The following is a 19,910-nucleotide window of genomic DNA, read 5'->3' as shown; positions in this document are numbered from 1 at the left end:
CCTGTCAAATATTGTCGCCACAAATTACGAACATTTGAAACGAAATACAAGAACCTTGAAAACTGGTGCCCAGTGGATCAGACGCGGCCTGTACGGCTGCAGTCCCGTGGACCAGTCATCCTCGTGGGGCATCAAGAAGGTTAATAGGTCGTTATAAGGCATCCATGTCAAATCAGAGGTAATTGGTATGTCAGGTGTGATTTACTACGTCCATGTAGAAGTGAGAAACCACGGGGTCCGAGAGAGATATTATAGCCACATTACGTACCAATGTGTAGATAATGAATGATATGACGTCTTGGAGGCGGAAACTACAAGTCACTATTTATACTTTGGGGGCATTTAACCCTTTGTACTTACAAAGTAGGTATTTAATATTGTAAAGAGGTGCAGATCTGGAGCTAACTAGTTTTGGAGTCTCGATAGTCTCTATATGCAAAGATGGAAGGCGGCTGACTTTAGCGCAGTGCCAAGGTATTCTGGTTTTCTACATTATGTAAAGACGAAAGGAAAATAGAGAATGAAAAACCTGGAACGTGAATTTAATATCCTAAAGTAAAGCCGACTAAGTAATACCACAAAAAGATTATTCCGTTGCAAGAAAGTCGAAAAATTCATCATGCCACATGGGAGTAAACAGAAATCTACTCGTCCTGGTCGAAAAAGCGGGCAAGGACGTCGGGTGCGAGGAAGGGATTAGCAGAGTTCAACTGAGGAAACATGGCCTGACCGGACTGAGCAAACTGAGGACCAGCAGGTTGCTGCATGGCATAGTCCATGCCAGTTGCCATACCGAGCTGAGGGCCGCCACCATATAGAGTGAAATCACGGCACTGCATCTCATACTCATAGTTCTCCAACAGTTGCTGCTCACTCATTAGATTGGGAGTGAATAGGGTGGCATCGCCCTGAGCGCCGGGCGAGAGGCCTGTGGAGAGTTTTGACGGGGCGTCGAAAAATTCTGCGCCGGTCATTTGGGTGTCCATTGGGGGCATAGCAGGCATAGCTGGCATGGCGTAACCGTCCATGTAGGGTGCACCTGTGCTGCTGTAAGTGCTAGAATCCACAGGTGGCTCGAGGTTCTGGTCCAGGTGGCTCCAGTCAAAGTCAAAGCTGACGCCAGTGCCGTGGGCCATGACAGGAGCATTGAAGTTGAATCCATAGTCCGACATGGGAAGCTCTCCGAGGGGGCTTGTATCTGAATCTCCACTAAGAGGCGAGAACTCCAAGGGCTTGGAAGCCATGGTCGACACGCTGCCGGGAGTAGCGAAGTCCACGGGCTTGGAAGACGGCGTCGACATACTATCAACGACGCTGGGAGTAGCAGGGGTGCCCGGGGTGCGTGGGAGAGAACCGGCCTTGCTACCAGTGCGAGCATTGCTCTTCGAGCGAACGTAGCACCAGCCATGGGCCTTCTCCATGTGCTGCTTGCAGTTGCTTTGGCGTTTCGAGGCGTAGGGGCAAGGGGGAAACTCGCACTTGAACAAGGGCGGAGCATTGGAGTGCTTGTCGTTCAAGTGGCGGTCACATTCCTTTTCAGTGGGCCAGCCAATCTCAAAATACTTGCAAGTAGAGACCGGGCACTTCCAGGGGCGGGAATGAGTCTTCTCATGCTTGGTGAGATCGCAAGGACGCTTGAACACCTTGTCGCAGTGGTCACATTTTTGATTGATGTCCATAGGCGGCGCATTCTTCTTACGACGGGCCATGGAACGTTCGACACCCTCTTCCTCCACAAAGTCGACGCTGGAAAAGCTGACACCGCGCTTGAAAGCCAGCGGGGGAGAAATCGGATCATACAAATCTCCAGTGGCCATCGAGATAGACTTGCCCTCGTGAACCACCACAAGCTCAGCAGGGCGGCCATCCTTGGACAGGCCACCTTCGAGGGTGGCAATGGGAGGAGCCCTTTTTATTATTAGTATGTTTGCAATGGATGCGGGTGCATGACCAAGTTTTGATCTACACCTATAATAGCTTACATTGTGGTAGTCATCTCGACGTCTTTGACTTCAATCTCTCGACCCTTGACTTGGTCTTTTACCTCGGGAGTCTCCACAACTCGTTCACGAACGGAACGAATCATGGATGCGTATCGTCGAACTTGAGAAACAAGATCGAGGAAATAGCCGTTGGTGTAGGGACGATCAGCTGGTAGTCGCTGATCACGATCATTGAGGTGGGATGTTGCCGTATGAATTGTCTGAATGGTAAATTCACAGAAGTTGAGATATGAAGAAGGAGAGGGAGCATATTTCTGAAGATATTCATTAGTGATAATTCTCAAAATTTCTCAAAATTGGAAGTGGAAGTAACTCTGATGCCTGGATGCATCGTCGAAAATAGAAATAAAATGAATGGGGGACGCTTAACCAAAAATGGGCGAAACTTGGAAGGAGGGGGATAGATAGTTAACGTACCGGTGATAGCCCTAATAAGATCTTCTCCAGATCTCGAAGGCAGACAATCTGCTTTTTGACAATACGAGATGGAATACCTTGCACCAGAGTATGATAAGGTTGCAGCTTGGTTTCCTTAAGCAGTGGTACAAGGACATATCGTTCAATTTGTTTGCATGTAGGCAGTCCTAGCTGGCGTCTTGGAGTAGATCCAGTCTCAAAGGCTGAGATATAACCAGTGATGGCAGATTGATGATCTACATTGTCCTTATCTGCTTTATTGTTAGTGATTGTAAAATCAAAATTTGACAATATGAATGGAAAAGAGATGGAACTTGGAAGTCAATAGACTCAGATATCAAGCAGCATTGTTGATTAGTGAGCAACTCCGAGTGGTTTTATGACTTCCACTTTTATAAGAACGATAAATAGAATGCTGGTAACCCGAAATGATGGAAAAAAAAGGTACTTGGACGACAAGAGAAGACTTGACTGTGGAATATTTTCAAAAATGCAAGTAGTACAAACTTACCGGGGCTTTCATTAATTATTGAAGTGGCATCTCCACTACTGACTGATGATCCCAAGCCACTATCAGACTCATGGCTATGGTCAATTTGGGGTTTATCAAGATTACCATAGGATGAACTTCGTGAGCGTGTAGAGCATTCTGGCTCAGTACCAGCTGAGGGAATGTTGCATTTGGGAGGCTCCTTCTCAGATGTTGATGGTTCCTGTTCCTCTGAAGGATCCAAAGTCAATCGCTCAAAGATAGAATCTAGAGTTGTGGGGCATCGTTGTGGTAGAGAGCGTATGTTTAGGACGGGGTGATCATTTGTAGGCGCGGAGGTGGGTGTATGAAATGTTTCGCCTTTTTTCAGCTGCATTATGGATTCATCTGAGTCTACCGAAGCGGACTTTACTGCGGGTCGTCGTCGCAGATTTATCCGACTAGGCTGAACCGGAGAAGCAGTCATCAGGAATCTGCTCGGGGAAAGGCTTAGTATTAGTATATTCCAGGCAGCAAGTGTTGCCTTGGACAAGTCTGACTCACTTTGGGGTCGTATAACAGTCAGTGATTTGAAAATAAATATAAGTACTAGTGTCTTTCAACACCAGTGGAGACCAAAATTCTTGCACCCAAAAGGCAGGTGCCCCAGAGGAGAGTAAATGGAAGTTCCGATGAGTTGTTTATAATGTCGGGATTCTCTAAGTAGACTCGCAGATGAATAAAAGATTTCAGAGCAAACTGGGTTGTAGTGGATTTGGCGCAGAAAAAATCTGGAAATCAGAAATCAAAAATTAACAAAGGAGACAAGGCAGCAATGAGAGGATAATGGATAAGGGGGAGAATAATAATCAATGCCGGATGACGGAGAGAAGTTGCGTTGCGACGTCTGCCTGATTTAACGAAGCCACTATACCCGAACAGGTATGAGGCACAGTGGCTGAGCATTTTGTCACCTTTTGATTGGTTGAATTTTACTACTATGGACCTCATCTTACTTTTGTACTTGACCTCTTTGTATTGTAATTACAGGGATGGAAATTTAAAGGGGGGCATTGTTATCATGTTTAAATGGGAGACTTAAATTAATGACAGACCCTTCTGTATTGACAGGAAACTTTGACATTGGATTTAATACAGTAGACCTTCCCCTAACTACTGAGTACATTGGGAAGGAACGTACGATCTACCTAAATCCTTTCATATCAGTGGGGCTTGGAATTTGAGCCTCCGGATGGCTCGGCGTTTTTGACGGCGTTTTTCAATGTCTGCCTGATTTCCCACTTTCCACTGTGGCGCAGTACATGCCAGGGTCCAAGTCTTGAGTCCTTGAGTCTTTGAGTTCTTTGCCTTACATCTCACCAGGGCAGACACTGGATGACTTTAATGAATTCTATTTGACACTGAGACTAGTGACAGACACTGAAAATATGGAAGTTTACACTTCTATGCTTCTCAGAGACTGCTGTCAGCAAGGCCTATCAGTCATTAAAACTACCTGACGAATTGGAGGCTGCCTGTTGGCCAATCTATGATCTCGAGACGCATCATTGCGACACGTAGTCGATTACTGCATAATAACGCCAAACATGGGATACAGCCAAATCTCACATCCATGGATCGTTTAGGCAGCTTCAATACACTATTAGTGCTTTGAGTTTGTTGTGGTGACATCTCTAAAGCCCTAAATAGGTAAGATAAGACCATAGTCTGTCCTCAAGCTTGAGCACTTACAGTCCCAAGGCTGAAGCAATAATTTAATCCCCGGTCTAGACCTGAGGCTCCAGAATTGAGTCCTTTCACAATAGAAACATCCAGAGCTTCTAACCCCGCAAGACCCCCCCCACACATACGGGAGTCTTTAGGTACCCCGTAGACTAGAGCTCATATTGACATATATATGTTGGCTAAATAACACCCGGTGTTACCTCCAAACTCCAAACCTGGATATCTGCACCAGTAATTATCTGATCCCGCCAATTTGAACATGTGCTTCGGGCTTCATTTCAGCCTCCATGCCCTTGCTCCGGAGATTTATAGCTGTTGAACCTCGGCTTTCATTGTGGCAGAATAAGGCGGTGAAATGTTGCCCGCATGTTGACTGTTCTTGTGGCTTCTCCGCTTCCAGTTGAATCTTTATTAAGAAAGATTCTGGGTCTGTCTGGTGTGTGGAATTTAGACCGCCGGAATATTTGGAAAATTGCCCTTATCACCTAATATCCCACCTCTTTAGCTAATCCCAAACCCGCTCTATTTTCGGCAATTGACCGTCCGCAATGGATCTCGAGCCTTATGGCCAAAGCTCCGGGCAAAGCTCCCAGCAGCCCAAACAACGACAGAAACGAGTAGGCAAACGTCGACCACGTTATAAACCTCCAGTCACAGCATTGTTGTCCTCAGACCCTCAATTGCGTGGAAACGTCGGAGTGATATCGGAGGATCTAGCACATCGCCTTTTTGCTCCGCAGACACTACAGAGTAAATTTGCCTTGTGCTTGAGTAATTGATTGATATGGGCTAAATTGGATTGAAATCAGATGCTGTAGCTGGTGACGGCGCTCTTTACGTTGCAGTCTCGCCGCATACGCCTTCTTTATCGTTAATAGAAGACCGGGCTTGGACAATTCTCCCAGTTCGGATTCAACCCACAGTACGGTCTCAGGCCCCGATACCTCATTCGACTGTTCGCTTCCCTGAGTCTGCCGACTCTTTCCAAACCCTTTTTCAAACTCTCGGAAAACTTGACTCCTCACGTCAATCGCTGCAAAATATCCGGAGTATAGAAATTCATATCCTTGATGTTGCTCCACTCCATCTGGATACCATATTTGTTACAGTAGAGCGGCATCTACTCCGTAACCATGATGATGTACAGAACAAGTTTGGTGGTGGCTTCACATCGAACAACACCAATGGAACATGGCCAAAGAACGGAAAGGCGCCGGAAAGCAAACGCTACTCAAAGAAAGATGCGGCTGAATTTGAGCAGCGCCTAACAGCCGCAGTTCGTGAGGCTTTGACCACTCAGCGTATTATTCACGCCGGCGATGTGTTACCTCTTCCACTTCCCCCTCATCCCATAACGTATGCACCACCTTCACCAGCACATATCTCCTTCTGCGAACCAGTATCTCAGGGTCTTTTGATGCCCACAACCAAGATTGTTCTTGTTCAAGCTCGTTCTCAGGCCCACCGGCCACAACAGTCAATTTCTACCCGAGCTGCACTTCTCCATCAAGTCGCCGAAGATGAGGCTGATGATACCTCAAATGAACAGTTCTTTTCTGCTGCCGAGGACAAACCCAGTGAAGTTGGCACAGATATGGAATCAACCTCAGCTGCTGATGAATCAGGAACTGAAGGTTCAGTTGGTTCTGCTAGTGACTCATCTGATGACTCTCTAGAAGATATGATCTCTCTCTCAGCCCCTGAACTGCCACAAACTCCTTCTGGAATCATGTCTTCCATCACTTCTGCAACCCCTCGTGCTGGTGGACGCCGAGCGGATGGTATTCACACCCCTGGCTCTGTTGCTTCGAACTTCACAGCAGCAACATTGCGTCCTGGTCGCGGCGGAGGCAAGGTCTTCAAAGTGGAAGGACTTTTGCAGAAAGTCCCCAATGAAGTGTTACATCCCCAGCCACGAGATGATGAGGATGTCGATTCCTTTGTTTTTGTCGATATCAGTACCCTTGCCAAGATTGGTTGCTTCTCGGGCGACTGGGTGCGTATCGAAGCAGCCGAGGAACCTCAGTTGAATATGTTCGCCTCCCTCAAGCTTGGAAGTTTCACCGACTCTCCAGAAGATGCTGGAGACTGGAGACCTGTGAAAATTTTCGGTCTGCCAGGACTTCCATCACCAAAGCCCCGATATGCCATCAACTCATCTGGAGACCGTCGCTTAAGCTTCTCGCAGCGGGCACCCACACGCCTGACACCTTCAATATTCGTCCCGCCCCTACTATTGAACAATATTGAAAATCCAAAGTACTTGCGCATCTCACCTTTAACATTTGCCAGTCCTAACGGGGTATCGAAGCCTGGTCTTTTGCACCACATGAAAAACGCTGCTGGAAGAAACCCACCTTTGGCGAAGGAGGTCACCCTTCTCAAGGTCTCTACTCCTCTTTCAATGGAAAGAGTACTTCAGCCTGCACTCTTTGCTGGTCTCAAGCAGTATTTTGAGTCTCATCGGCGTATCTTGAAAAGTGGTGATCTGGTTGGTATCAGCGTGGACGAAGGACTTGGCCGAGCTATTTTCTCAGGAACCGCCAGTGCCGAAGGTGCCAACCTAGAGGACGATCTTACTGCCAAGCTCGGACACGCTCCGAAACATTCAAGTTCTCAGGCTCGCAAGGTCGTCGTGGCATGGTTCAGAGTTGGTCATGTGGTTCCGATAAAGGTCGAAGAGCTGGAGGAGACGGGCGACGATCAATGGGGTGGTGTTGCAGTCATTGACCCGACAAGTACCCGTATGGTACAGGCTGGCAGCGACGTCAGCCGAGTTCCTGGTGTCATTGGAAACGGTTGGGAGTATTGGCTAGGTATAAAGGCCGTTCCCAAGGCCGTTGGCGATGTATCGACACCCCATGGCATCGGTGCAGACCCTCAGCAGCCCTTTATAGCGCCCTTGCAACATAGGCTACGCGATTTGATATCTGCGGCAACGAGTCCGCGCGCAATCCAGTTGGGCATGAAGCCCGTTGTGATCCTCCTGCAATCCCAGCAACGACATATCGGCAAAGCAACTCTTGCGACTCGGGCATGCGCAGATATCGGCCTCCACACGTTCCCAATTGATGCTTACGATATTCTGACAGAAGGTGGCGCCAATGGTGGCGATGTCAAAACCGAAGCGTATCTCAAAGCGAGGGCTGATCGGGCCTTCCAATGCGGACCTAATTGCACAGCTTTGCTTATTCGACATATTGAGGTCTTGACGGCAGACCGTATGGTCACCGCGATGGCCGATGTTGTGAGTGAGGCCCGGGTCATCATCGCGACTACCAGCGACGTAGAGCAGATCCCTGAGGGTATCCGCAGCATGTTCACACACGAATTCGAGATGGGTACACCCGAAGAAAAGGAGCGTGAAGGCATTTTGCGCAATGCCGTGGTAGATCGTGGTATCAAGCTTTCTTCCGACGTCGATCTTGGTACTGTTGCGCTAAAGACAGCAGCGCTGGTTGCTGGCGATTTGGTTGACGTTGTGGAGCGAGCTGCCAGCGCCAGAACTTCTCGCCTCGAGGACCTGGCGGAGGTCGCAAGCAAGCGACTCATTGACTCGGAAGTGTGTGTGAGGGATGTTCTACTCGCTGGGGGAGAGAGCGCACGAGGCGTCACGAAGGCTGATTTCGATGCTGCGGTTGAGGCTGCCCGTAAGAACTTTGCCGACTCTATCGGCGCACCTAAGATTCCTAATGTCAGCTGGGATGACGTTGGTGGTCTGAGTAATGTCAAGGATGCATTGGTTGAGACTATTCAGCTGCCACTCGAACGGCCTGAATTGTTCGCAAAGGGAATGAAGAAACGTAGCGGTATCCTGTTCTATGGACCACCAGGTACTGGTAAAACTCTGCTTGCCAAGGCTATTGCTACCGAGTTCTCCCTAAATTTCTTCTCCGTCAAAGGTCCCGAGCTGCTGAATATGTACATTGGTGAATCTGAAGCAAACGTGCGGCGTGTGTTCCAGCGTGCACGGGATGCTCGTCCGTGTGTTGTGTTCTTCGACGAGCTAGACTCGGTAGCACCCAAGCGAGGTAATCAAGGAGACAGTGGCGGTGTTATGGATCGTATCGTGAGTCAGTTGCTTGCGGAGCTGGATGGTATGAATGGCGGAGAGGAGAACAGTGGTGGCGTCTTCGTGATTGGAGCTACCAATCGTCCAGACTTGCTGGACACTGCTCTTCTCCGGCCTGGACGATTTGACAAGATGCTTTACCTAGGCGTGTCAGATACGCATAGAAAGCAGGCGACTATTCTGGAGGCTCTTACCAGGAAATTCGCCCTAAGCCCGGATGTGTCGCTTGATCAGGTGGCGGAACAGCTTCCGCTGACCTATACCGGTGCCGATTTGTATGCCCTTTGCTCTGATGCCATGCTCAAAGCTATCACGCGCAAGTCCACGGCCGTGGACGAGAAGATCAAACAGCTTCCGGGTGCTCCGGTTACTACGGCGTACTTCTTCGATCACCTTGCGACACCAGAGGATGTGAATGTCATGGTCACGGAAGATGACTTCGTTTCGGCTCAAAAGGAACTTGTTCCTAGCGTCAGGTAAGTTGCCTCCTAACTCCAAAGAACAGGTTTAGATACTCACAATTACGCAGTGCAAAGGAACTGGAACACTTTGAGAGGATCCGGCAGACGTTTGAATCTGTTGACAAGCAAAAGCAGGATCCTGCCGCTGCTCCACAGACTATCGCAGAGGCCATGGAGGCTTTCAACCTGGGAGGCGCCCAAACCCCGGAGATAACCAGCAATGGCGACTATTCCATCGGTGGGAGTATCCATGGCCGTCTCAAAGGCTTGAAGAAATGGTCTGGAGGTGCTCGCAGCGCAAGTGGTCAATCAGCCTCAAGTGGTAAGGGAAAAGGTAGGATTGATGCAGACGATTCGCTCGAAGGTGGCAGTGATGAGGGTAATGTGAATGGTGCAGTGGATGAAGGTGACAACATTGCACATATTGATCATCTCATGAATCCCATGGAAGAGGTGGAATAACTCACGGAATAATAGGGCGCAACACCTTTCAAGGGATCGATATGCAATGTACACAACCATATGCTTATGATATTATGCTAGCATGAATCTTTACTTGTTCGTTGACTAAGATTCCTGTTTACGCTGAAAGCCCAGGTAGCAACAACGGTTTGGGCGTGTTTCACTTACCTAGTGTTGTGATATTGTTGCTTATTGATCGACGTCCAAACGCCCACGCAAAATCTTCTAACGCGTTACTTTGGATCACCTTTTAAATTCACCCCTCTTGGTCCCAGTACTCTTCTCTTCTCCGTCCCTCTCATCACTCACAAAATCTCACCGACAACACCACTTTGACATCTCATCTTGATAATCTTATCAGTTCCTACAAGTTCTATTTCAAACACGTCAATCTGCGACTATGGCCCGTCCCAATACGCCCCCCGAAATGCTGGAGTTGGAAACAGCTGAAATAAACGAATTTATGACATCTGACAACTGGAGTTACCTCACGGATCCATACATCTGGCATCAAGATCTGCTCCAATTTCTTGTAGGAATGGATTCTGCTCCCCATTTTGATTGCATTACCCTGCCAATCAATCGGGGTCGAGGCTTTGAGACCCCTGGTGAGTACGTTCCGCCTGAGAATGATGGAATGCTATTTGGCAATCTCTCGCCTTTGTGCAACGATGTGCTATTCCGGATTTTCGACGAGCTTGATCCCGTTTCTTACCATGAGATCCGCCGGACCTGCCGCCGGGCTCGCTCGGTTGGTGAACAAAACCCGACTTATCAAGTCATCAAGCGCCTGGTTCCAGGCTACGCTCGTGAGATCAACAAGATGAAACTCACCAACGTTTACCCCATCATCCGGATTAGAGAGGAGATGGCTTTTCCAAACTGCCGCGAATGTGGGGAGTTGGGTCCCCTCATTCATCTGCCTACCTGCGATCGTCTTTGCTGGAGGTGCTATTACCTCGACCGCTCCCACTGGGCTATCGATCTCCAGCTGGCGTTGGACGCCTTTTACCTGACTCAAAAGGACATTGAAAAGTTTAGTAACTTTGTTAAGCCGCAGGGTATCGTGTTGTGTGCCGAAGACGAGAAACCTATTAAGGCCATGATCACCGTTAAGTGCGCAAGACAGGCAGGTCTTGAAAAGCACGGCTCAATGCTTGAGTGTGAGATGTTGGCGTTGGATGCACTAGTTCACCACAATTACAATGACAACGACCAAGTCCATAGACAATACGACAGGATGTGCATGGCACTCTATGAGACTGACACGGCCTCAGATGATTTCCTCGCCGATCCAGAAAACCTGGATAAGACACTAATCAATAACCCGAACAAAGGCATCGGCATCGCAAACTTCCCATACTTGCCGTGGAAGGTAAAGACTCCATCGAAGGACTGTTGGTACTGCAGAGGCTGCCACTATATGAGTGTGTTCCCGTTTCGAATGCAGACCATGCACCTAGAGCACTTGAGACTTGAAGATTTGCACCCACGCGCCTACCGTCCAATTATCACGGCCCGTTCATACATGGCCTACACCTGGGATGAGTTTATTGAGCACCTTGACAACTGCCTTGGATCAGCCCTGATTATGTACGATCACGCTGCCCTTTGTCCTGATAAAAGCTGGTCTGTATTCGGCGATGCGGACTCCAATGAGCGATTTCGCCGATGGAACGATCCGGACTATTGAATCTCTCTCCCTTCGCTCGGCTGTCCCTGGTTCGGGTTTCGATTTTCTTCCTTTGATTCATGGCAAGCTCATTATTACTCTAAAATCAAAAACTCAAAAAAAAATTGCTCTTTTAAACATGTTTGGTCACGTTCCTGCGTCATATGTTTTTTGCCATTCGACTGATCAGTTTTACACCCTTTGAAGAAAACCCAGAAACCCTGTTGTTTGCTCATTTAACGTGGTTGGCCATTGATGGATTGCGAGCTCATCATTACTCATGTTCGACAAAAATCAAAAATATTGCCTTTTTGAACGCGCTCGGCCATGGTTTAGCATCGCCTATTTGTGATTTTGAAGAATCACAGCATATGAATCAAAAACAATCTTTACTTTTCGATCTTAACTCTTCGCCTGGCTCTTCACTCGCTTTCTGTTGATGACGCGATCAGACCTTCATGGCCTGACATCACCTTTCTTTTAACAATTCCTATGCACTGAGCATTGCGTGACATCTTGAATCTTTCATTTCAAAAAAATCCCAAAATTATCTCGTGGTTGATTGATCAGGGTTGAAGATGCAAATCCATCGTCACCCCTATTCTTTTTGACGGTTGGGCTTCAAGACTTGACAGGCTGTTGGTTGAACGTTGTTACATTGGGATCTCTGATTCAACATGGCTTTTTGAACACAGTTGAAGTCTCATGATTTCAGAACTTACTATTTCTTCGGATTTAGTTCACAATTCGTGGTTAACTGCAAGGATTTTCTAAAATCTCTTTTTTCGCCCTTCAGGACAGGCAAAGTTCTTTGCTGATTTGTATCTTATCTTGTTCTTTCGAACAACTTTTCATCAAACTCTTCAAATTTGTAGAAACTTCCCAATTTAAACACCTGGATGTATCAACAGCTAAGCAGCATGGGTGGCACCTTCTCATCAAATATGATAGAAGAAACATCCCGTAGCATGGTGCAGCATCATGTAACAAAGGCCTTAGAATCAACAGACCGCACCTTTGCTACTTGATATACAATACTGGAAACGAAAGACCGTACTACCTCCTGCATCCAGAGCGGCAAGGCCTTCAGCGAGCTTGACACCGATATCATTTTGGGTAAGATGATGTTACCGCTCTTCCCTGAGATAATCTGCTCAACCACCTTCTGCGAGACTAAATCTGGGCTCATGACCGGCTGACCAAACACAGATTGATAATCAGTGAAGCCTTTTATCATCGGGGTATCGACCCAAAGAGGGTGAATGATGCTGAGGACTATCAGTAAGGTATTTTGGAAAATTTCTAAATCTACAGTGTACTAACCTAGTTCGCACATTGGGAGCATTGTACCAATATTTGAGTTCTTGCTTCAGACCTTCGTGAAATGTAAGAGCACTGGCTTTGGAACAGCAATAATCCACCATCTCGCCAACAGCAACGAAGCTTGCAACGCTTGCCACTGTGACAATATGTCCCCTGTTCTTCTGAATCATAGACGGAAGGAATTCTTTCAGTAAGAGGAAGTGAGCAATGGTGTTCACTTCAAATGTTTGTCGTATCTCTTGTTCTGACTTCTCGAGAATAGTGCCATGCTGAAAGACACCGGCGTTGTTCACAAGAACAGCTGGATTTCCGTATGATTCTCGGATCAGCAATGCTACTTCGGCAATCGACTTGGCTGATGTGATATCTGCTTGGTAGAACACTGCATTTTTTGGGAGTTCAAATGTAGGACTTTTGATGTCTAGGATCAGAACTCGCGCTTTGAGGAGAGCCAGATCTTCCACTATTTGTTTTCCGATGCCTCTACTCCCACCAGTGACTATGATCACTTCATTTTCCAAGTTCCATACCTTCTGGGCCTGAAAATTGTTCATAATTCGCTCTGAGATTGTCAAGTGTAGGTAGTAGAAAAGCAAGGAGCCAGCCAACGTGCTCAAAATTGTTATGAAAATGAGGTTCGACATTGTTGGCTGATTTTGTGCTAGATTCTGTGGGTGAAAAGAAAATATCGTGGCAAAATGGGTATCTTAATAGCCGACAAAAGTTGAGTCTTCAGAACTAAAATAACAAAAATAATTGGCCATCCTCAATAAAGCTGCCCAAAACAAGCCTTTTATTCTCTCGCCGCTCCTGCCGATGATCATCTGGTGTGAAGAGTTCATGCGTATTTAGACGCCAAATTAGGACGAACTCGGGGGCTAGACTTACTTTAATTGGCGCATACTTTAACCCGGTGACTTGATATTGAATCACAATATTGTTAGCTGCATAGTTACTGCCCGAGGCTCGACGTATATTGGTTCTTCGGCTGAAAAACTCCCAAGGATATAAAAACGTCAAATACGATGTTGATCGCTACTCAAATTTCATCTCACATGCATATTCCGTGATCCAACAAGAAGGGAATCGCGTAAGCTTCCCTCTAAGGTTGCATAACGTCTATTAGTGATGATGGAAGCTTCTTTTTGTGTATAATTTAAACATTTTATCAAGTACTACGAGAAGCCTTAATTGAAACTTATTACTATCATGAAAGTAAATAAAATTGGTCGCACGAGAAAAAGCCTTGAGAATATCTAGAATATATAAGTAATTGCGCATGTGTACGCTCGGGTTCGGGTAAAAATGCCATGTAAGTAGACTAATTAGCTATCTGCATATGCAGGTATGAAGTGCAATGACGGCTCTGGAAGAGGCAACTTATCCGACAGGCAAGATAAGACCATAAAGGAAGTTGAACCTTGTACACGTTACGATTGCCATAATATTTGATCTTTTTTGTGCTTTCGATGACCTTGATAATTATTTTTGAAAAGCCACAAGAATAGATTGAAAAAGAGCTCCTTCTATGAACATGGAACCTGTGGCGCACCTGTTTTGTGGCCATTATGGGCATCACAACTTCTTCTCTGCGGTTGAAGCCTGCATTCACTTTTCCATGCCTTACCACAGTTATCAGAACTGAAACTTGAGCAGGAGTATTACTCTACCATTTCTTGCAGTCCTTTTAAAATTCAAATCTACCTTCCTTTGGTACTGATAAAATATGCATAGATATGCAAACCTGGAATTTTAAATCTTTCTCGTCTTCATTCATTGATTCTCCATGGATGCCAAACTTTTTAACGCTGTCAAAGTATGCCCCCTGTACTCACACCGGAAAAACCTTTAACCCCTATCATAGTAATCTATGTTCAATTTAGGGACCTGCAGAATACGGCATATTTTCTCGAAGTTTGCATCAATTAATCTTTGTCTGAGGCAATATATGGGTATTCCTATACCCGAGCAAGGTTCAATGCTGACAGTATATAAAGTATCTGAGCTCTCATTCGTGACTTCTCTCATGTTGAAGACTTCGGTGAAAATCGGCAAGCCAAAGATCTGGTGATAATTCCAAGGTTGAGAAGAGCTGAACATGGACGCGTGCGTGTACTCGAATGGAGAAATTGACGTGAATTTCCCTTTAATAACTCACCGCGTCATCTCAACTTACGATTCTTTCTTCCGCTTCAAGAACTTCAGCCTATGAAGATATTTGGATTTGCGGACCCTCCTGCCTTAAGGGATCAGCCCGCTCAACGTTCGCCGGACTGTTGGGATTCAGATGCGATTATTGAGCCTTTTTTCCTATCAGTATGGGATGCCATTGAAGGCGTATATACGAATATCCTGAAATATCCCGACGTCGAACTTGAAATCCAGTTCAAAGCCCAACGAGTGGTGTGACCACTGTGGCTCAGCCAGTCACTCAGTTTCAAGTTTTGGCTCAAATCTGACTAACTCGATCAACGGCTTTATTACTGTGATTCTAATGGTCATGAAATCCGATCATCCCGGTAAATGACTAAAAAATTCCATCAATGCCGGTCGAGGGAAAATTCAACAGGAAAAGAAAAGAGAGGACAGAAGTAAAGTAGGAGTTTGTCCAATCAACGCCTGCAGCTAATACCCCAGACCCCGGCCTAAAGCACGTGAGTCCTTACATTAGCAGTGACATCATTTCGTCTTTATATCAAATCTCAGCTGATCTGGCTCAAGGAGAGAGGAATGAAAAGACGAAGAAACCGAATGTCTGATGCTCCAGAAATTGATTTGAATGCAGTGATTATGAAGCTTCAGATCCAATTTTTGTTTACTGATAATGATGCTAATCTTCTTCGGGGGCAGTTGCCCCGTTTCTAAATGAGAAATATAATGCTCTATGAAGTAGGTTCCGGCGCCCCGGATTCGTATTACCCCGCAAAAGTATTGTATATCGGAGATGTGGATTCAAGCTCATGGCTTTATGTAAGAAAGACGTTGCTTAGTATACGATATACTATAAAGGCCGCCACAACAATGCGAAATTTGATATCGATCATTTCTTCTTCTATGCAGATCTTCGTCTTACCATCATGGCTGATGACAAAATTGAACCAGAGGCCAAGTTTGGCTCAACCGAACACGACGAACACATTTTTCAGCCTGCTGTTGTGGTAGAATCCTATGGCAGCAATGGAATTCAAGGTATCCTGTACTCTCCATTTGTTTTTGGTGCAGCGGTCCTCGCGTCTTTGGGTGGATTCTCTATGGGTTACGACATGGGTGTGATTTCTGTCATTAATGATATGGATCAATTCCATGCCAAATATCCTTTTGCAAAGACTTCATTCGGAACAGAGTTTATGACGGCTATGCTATTGTTGGGCGCCTTTTTTGGTTGCCTTTTCATGCCATACATGGCGGATCGATATTCACGAAAATGGGCCTTGACTGTTGTGGTTGTTATCTTTGATATTGGGGCTATAATCCAGACTGCGTCTCCAAATTACGCCGCTCTCGTCGTTGGAAGATTTATTGGTGGGATTGGTGTTGGTACTCTTGCGATGGTATGGTCAATCTTCCAAGGCTTCTTTCAATTTTCAGGACGCTCACTTACCTTCTTAGGGTGCGCCGCTTTACATTTCTGAGATATCTCCGCCAAATCTGCGTGGAACTCTGCTGGTGCTTGAATCGATTTCCATCACCAGTGGTGTTGCCATTGCCTTCTGGATCTCTTATGGCACCAGGAATTTAGCCGGCGACACATCTTTTCGGCTGCCCTTTGGCTTACAGATGGTCACTGCTACTGCTCTAGGCATCGGAATACACTTCTTCCCCTATTCACCTCGATGGTTGGCCTTGGTCCATCGCAATGAGGATTGTATGCACAGTTTGACAAAACTCCGACGTCTTCCTGCTACAGATCCGAGATTACAGGCCGAGTATCAAGGAATAATTGCTGAGGTCAAAATTCAAAAGCTTGCTCAGCAAAAAAGACACCCTAACTCAACTGCAATCAAGCTCGAAATATTACTGTGGACTGACCTCTTCCGGGCAAAGTGCTGGAGACGAACTGCTGTGGGCGTGGGGGTTGCTTTCTTTCAACAGTTTATAGGAATAAACGCCTTCATATATTATGCGCCTAAGCTATTTGCTTCGGTGAGTCCTCTTTTGAAACCGCTATGAGAAAAGAAGAATATGGAGCGGGTGTTCTGAAATGGTTGAAAATCCATTATTGCTCACATACTCCTCATTCTCTATATATACCTTCTACAGTTTACATTTTTCTCACTATCACAATAGCTCGGACAAACCTCAGAAAAATCTCTGATACTTTCGGGTGTCTTCAACGTCCTACAACTCGTCGCAGCCCTTGGATGCTTTTTTATTGTTGACAGGGTGGGTCGACGCCAGTTAGCAATCTGGGGCGGTTTTGGCACTGCTGCAACTTACGCTATCATTGCCATACTATCTGGTCTCTACTCAAAGGACTGGCAAGACCACACAGCTGCCGGTTGGGCCTGTGTAGCAATGGCGTTCCTTTTCATTCTGACCTACGGTGTCTCTTACTCTCCACTCGGATGGGCTCTCCCTTCAGAGGTCTTCTCGACAGCTGATCGATCCAAGGGTGTCGCATTATCCGCCTGTACAATTTGGCTTTGCGACTTTATTGTGGGCATTTCTGTCCCTAGTATGATGGACAATATCGGCTACGGCGCGTACATTTTCTTTGCAGTGATGTGTTTCTTCGCAGGAATATGGGCGTTCCTGTTGGTTCCAGAGACAAGTGGCAAAACCTTGGAGGAATTGGATGAAGTCTTTGGAGATAAAAGTGGACAGGAAGAAAGAGAACTTGTGATGGAAGCGATGCGCGCTGATGGACATATATATGACCATCAAGAGATTCTCTCTTGATTTGAGAACGTAAATACTAGGTAACTTTGAAATCTCATTAACCTCTCTTTAATTTCAATCAAGCCAGTGTTTATCCAGGTGGTGGTGATGTTGGAAACGGCAGAAATAAAAAAAATAGAAGCATCAAAAAACGACACCTGCAGGATTCGAACCTGCGCTCACGAATGAACACCCTTAGCAGGGGCGCGCCTTAACCACTCGGCCAAAGTGTCTTATCCATGAAATGATGTAAGAATCATCAACTAATACTTGATAAATGCAGGTCTAGGTAGTCGTACGGAGTAAGGAACTCCGTTCACCATCTGATCTACGCACGTGATCTACTCAACAAAGTTTTTGATTTTTACGAATTACCTTTTTGTACTTTTCTTATTCAAGTCCACCATTACAGTCAAAAAGAGATTCACTGAGCCTTACTGAGTCAATTCATTTCAAAATGGGGTTCGAAATATCTCCTGCCATTGAAGCAGGCAAGAATAGCCAAGACACTCTCAATGAGGACGATCGTGAGCTGCTAGAGCTGGGCTATCGTTCTGTCCTAGAGCGTGGATGGGGCATGTTTGACAATTTTGCCTGCTCTTTCTCCGCTCTATATGTGGTTGGAGGAATTCGGGTGCTGTTCTACATCGCATTGAGTGGCGGCGGCCCGGCGGCGATGTATGTATACACGATATCTATACCTCCGTTGAAGTTTGCTAACAATTCAAAAGGTGGAGCTCTTACGTCTCAGGTAGCATTCTATCGATCATAACTGCGGCTTGTCTTGCTGAAGCCTGCTCCAGCTATCCCGCAGCGGGGTCAATCTACTACTGGGCATTCCGATCATTCGGTGGTGGGCGCATAGGTCGTTTCGTCTCATTCATGGTAGCTGCATGGACCCTTGTTGCGTGGACTTCTTTTCTGGCCAGTGATGCGTTCGGAGTTGCCAACTATCTCGTGTCAGAGATTGTTCTGTTCAATCCGCAGACAAGCTTTCCCTACGAGACTTCTGAGGTGCGCGCACGCGCCATTTCCTGGGCCTTCTCATTACTTTTCTTGGCTATAGCTACCTCATTGAACTTCCTTCCCTCACGCATGTATTCGTGGGTGTTTCGTGTGGGAGTCGCCGTCATCATCCTTGATATGCTGCTCAACTTCATCTGGCTCCCCATCGGTGTATCGAAAACGTACGGATTTCAATCCGCTGAGTATGTTTTCACCTCGACGTATAATGGCGGCGATACCACCCCTAGCCTAAACTGGGTGCTGTCCTGGTTCTTGCCTGCTAGCACTCTCGTCGGTCAAGATGCGTCAGGTCATGTTGCCGAAGAGACCATATCGGCCAAAAAGGTTGCTTCAAGGGGAATATTCTGGGCAACCGTTGCCTCAGCAGTGTGTGGCTTCCCAATCATCATTCTTTTTCTGTTCTGCATGCCACCTATTGAGACATTCTACGACACCACCGTACCCCAGCCATTCGTTAACATGTACGCCATAGCGTTGGGACCACATGCTCATGTTGTCATGACAATCATCTGTATGATTGGCAGCATAGTGAATACCTCCATATCTCTGGTCGCTGTGTCGCGACTTGTCTTTGCTGTGGCACGTGACGGTGTATTCCCGTTTAGCAATTGGCTCTCTCAGGTCTCAAAATCAAAGCAGCCTCATAATGCGATCATCTTCATCTCAACGATCTCTGCGCTTCTGTTATGCACCCAGCTGCCGTCTCAGGTAGCATTTTCCAGTCTGATCTCTACCTCGGCAGCTGGTTCCATTGCTGCATATGGCCTTGTTGGTTTTGGCCGCGCATTTATCACACGCAAGACCTTCCGCCCCGGTTTCTGGGACATAGGACGGTTTGGTGTTGTGGCAGCTGTCATCACATTTGTGTGGAATGGCTTTGCGTTTTCTGTGCTCTGCGCTCCTGAGTACTCTGATAGCGAGATCGACAAAGATGCAAGTCTGTTCAATTATGCAATTGTCATTGTTGGTGGTGTCACAATAATTGCCGTTGAAGAGTATTGGCGCAAATCGAACAGCAACTGGTTCCAACACCTAGAATCCAACAAATTCGGCACTAAGTCTGTGACTGAATCTTCGACTGCACAAACCGAGAGAGAAATTTACTCTGGTCCGACAGCCTTGTAAATCCCGACACATTCTCTTGGGGAAAAAATTGGGCAAGCTTGCTAATTATAGGACGTGGATATATGACGGGGGAGATGAGATAGAACGGACGATGTGTCTGGTTCATGAGGGGGAAAAGGTACGTATGCTCTGCAGCACGCATGACGGGTGTTCGAGGCTTCACTTGAAAAAGTGAACCTCGTTCTGAGAAATTACCGTTAGAACTTGATCTGGACAATACCAGCGAAAGGACATGCTTGCTTTATTTTCCTCCTTT

At 46.6% G+C, this 19,910-nt stretch overlaps 6 protein-coding genes across 6 annotated transcripts; 4 read left to right on the top strand and 2 right to left on the bottom strand.

The window, feature by feature from the left end:
- Positions 1-644: 644 nt before the first annotated feature.
- Positions 645-3,376, bottom strand: ace1 (putative C2H2 transcription factor (Ace1); the record flags this gene model as incomplete). The annotated part of the gene is made up of 4 exons (XM_057212015.1): positions 645-1,908; positions 1,983-2,257; positions 2,421-2,671; positions 2,932-3,376. The coding sequence occupies 4 exons, from the start codon at positions 3,374-3,376 to the stop codon at positions 645-647; spliced, it is 2,235 nt and encodes a 744-aa protein (XP_057058878.1).
- A 1,807-nt stretch (positions 3,377-5,183) lies between these two features.
- On the top strand, positions 5,184-9,630 carry pex6 (AAA family ATPase peroxin 6; the record flags this gene model as incomplete). Its single annotated transcript, XM_057212014.1, has 3 exons — positions 5,184-5,385; positions 5,445-9,183; positions 9,237-9,630. 3 exons carry the CDS (start codon positions 5,184-5,186, stop codon positions 9,628-9,630), a joined length of 4,335 nt encoding a protein of 1,444 aa, XP_057058877.1.
- Positions 9,631-10,030: 400 nt separating this feature from the next.
- Positions 10,031-11,323, top strand: N7495_009362 (F-box protein; the record flags this gene model as incomplete). The annotated part of the gene is made up of 1 exon (XM_057212013.1): positions 10,031-11,323. One exon carries the CDS (start codon positions 10,031-10,033, stop codon positions 11,321-11,323), a length of 1,293 nt encoding a protein of 430 aa, XP_057058876.1.
- A 958-nt stretch (positions 11,324-12,281) lies between these two features.
- Positions 12,282-13,269, bottom strand: N7495_009361 (uncharacterized protein; the record flags this gene model as incomplete). The annotated part of the gene is made up of 2 exons (XM_057212012.1): positions 12,282-12,570; positions 12,626-13,269. The coding sequence occupies 2 exons, from the start codon at positions 13,267-13,269 to the stop codon at positions 12,282-12,284; spliced, it is 933 nt and encodes a 310-aa protein (XP_057058875.1).
- A 2,433-nt stretch (positions 13,270-15,702) lies between these two features.
- N7495_009360 (sugar porter family MFS transporter) lies at positions 15,703-17,524 on the top strand (the record flags this gene model as incomplete). Its single annotated transcript, XM_057212011.1, has 3 exons — positions 15,703-16,176; positions 16,235-16,768; positions 16,913-17,524. The coding sequence occupies 3 exons, from the start codon at positions 15,703-15,705 to the stop codon at positions 17,522-17,524; spliced, it is 1,620 nt and encodes a 539-aa protein (XP_057058874.1).
- A 436-nt stretch (positions 17,525-17,960) lies between these two features.
- N7495_009359 (uncharacterized protein) lies at positions 17,961-19,654 on the top strand (the record flags this gene model as incomplete). The annotated part of the gene is made up of 2 exons (XM_057212010.1): positions 17,961-18,181; positions 18,235-19,654. 2 exons carry the CDS (start codon positions 17,961-17,963, stop codon positions 19,652-19,654), a joined length of 1,641 nt encoding a protein of 546 aa, XP_057058873.1.
- Between the last annotated feature and the right edge of the window lie 256 nt (positions 19,655-19,910).

This window comes from Penicillium taxi (assembly GCF_028828555.1).
Source record: "Penicillium taxi strain IBT 34144 chromosome Unknown utg000006l_segment0_segment0, whole genome shotgun sequence".
Lineage (NCBI taxonomy): Eukaryota > Fungi > Ascomycota > Eurotiomycetes > Eurotiales > Aspergillaceae > Penicillium > Penicillium taxi.
The sequence above is the reverse complement of the archived record's forward strand: the minus strand, read 5'-3'. Positions and strand labels throughout refer to the sequence as shown.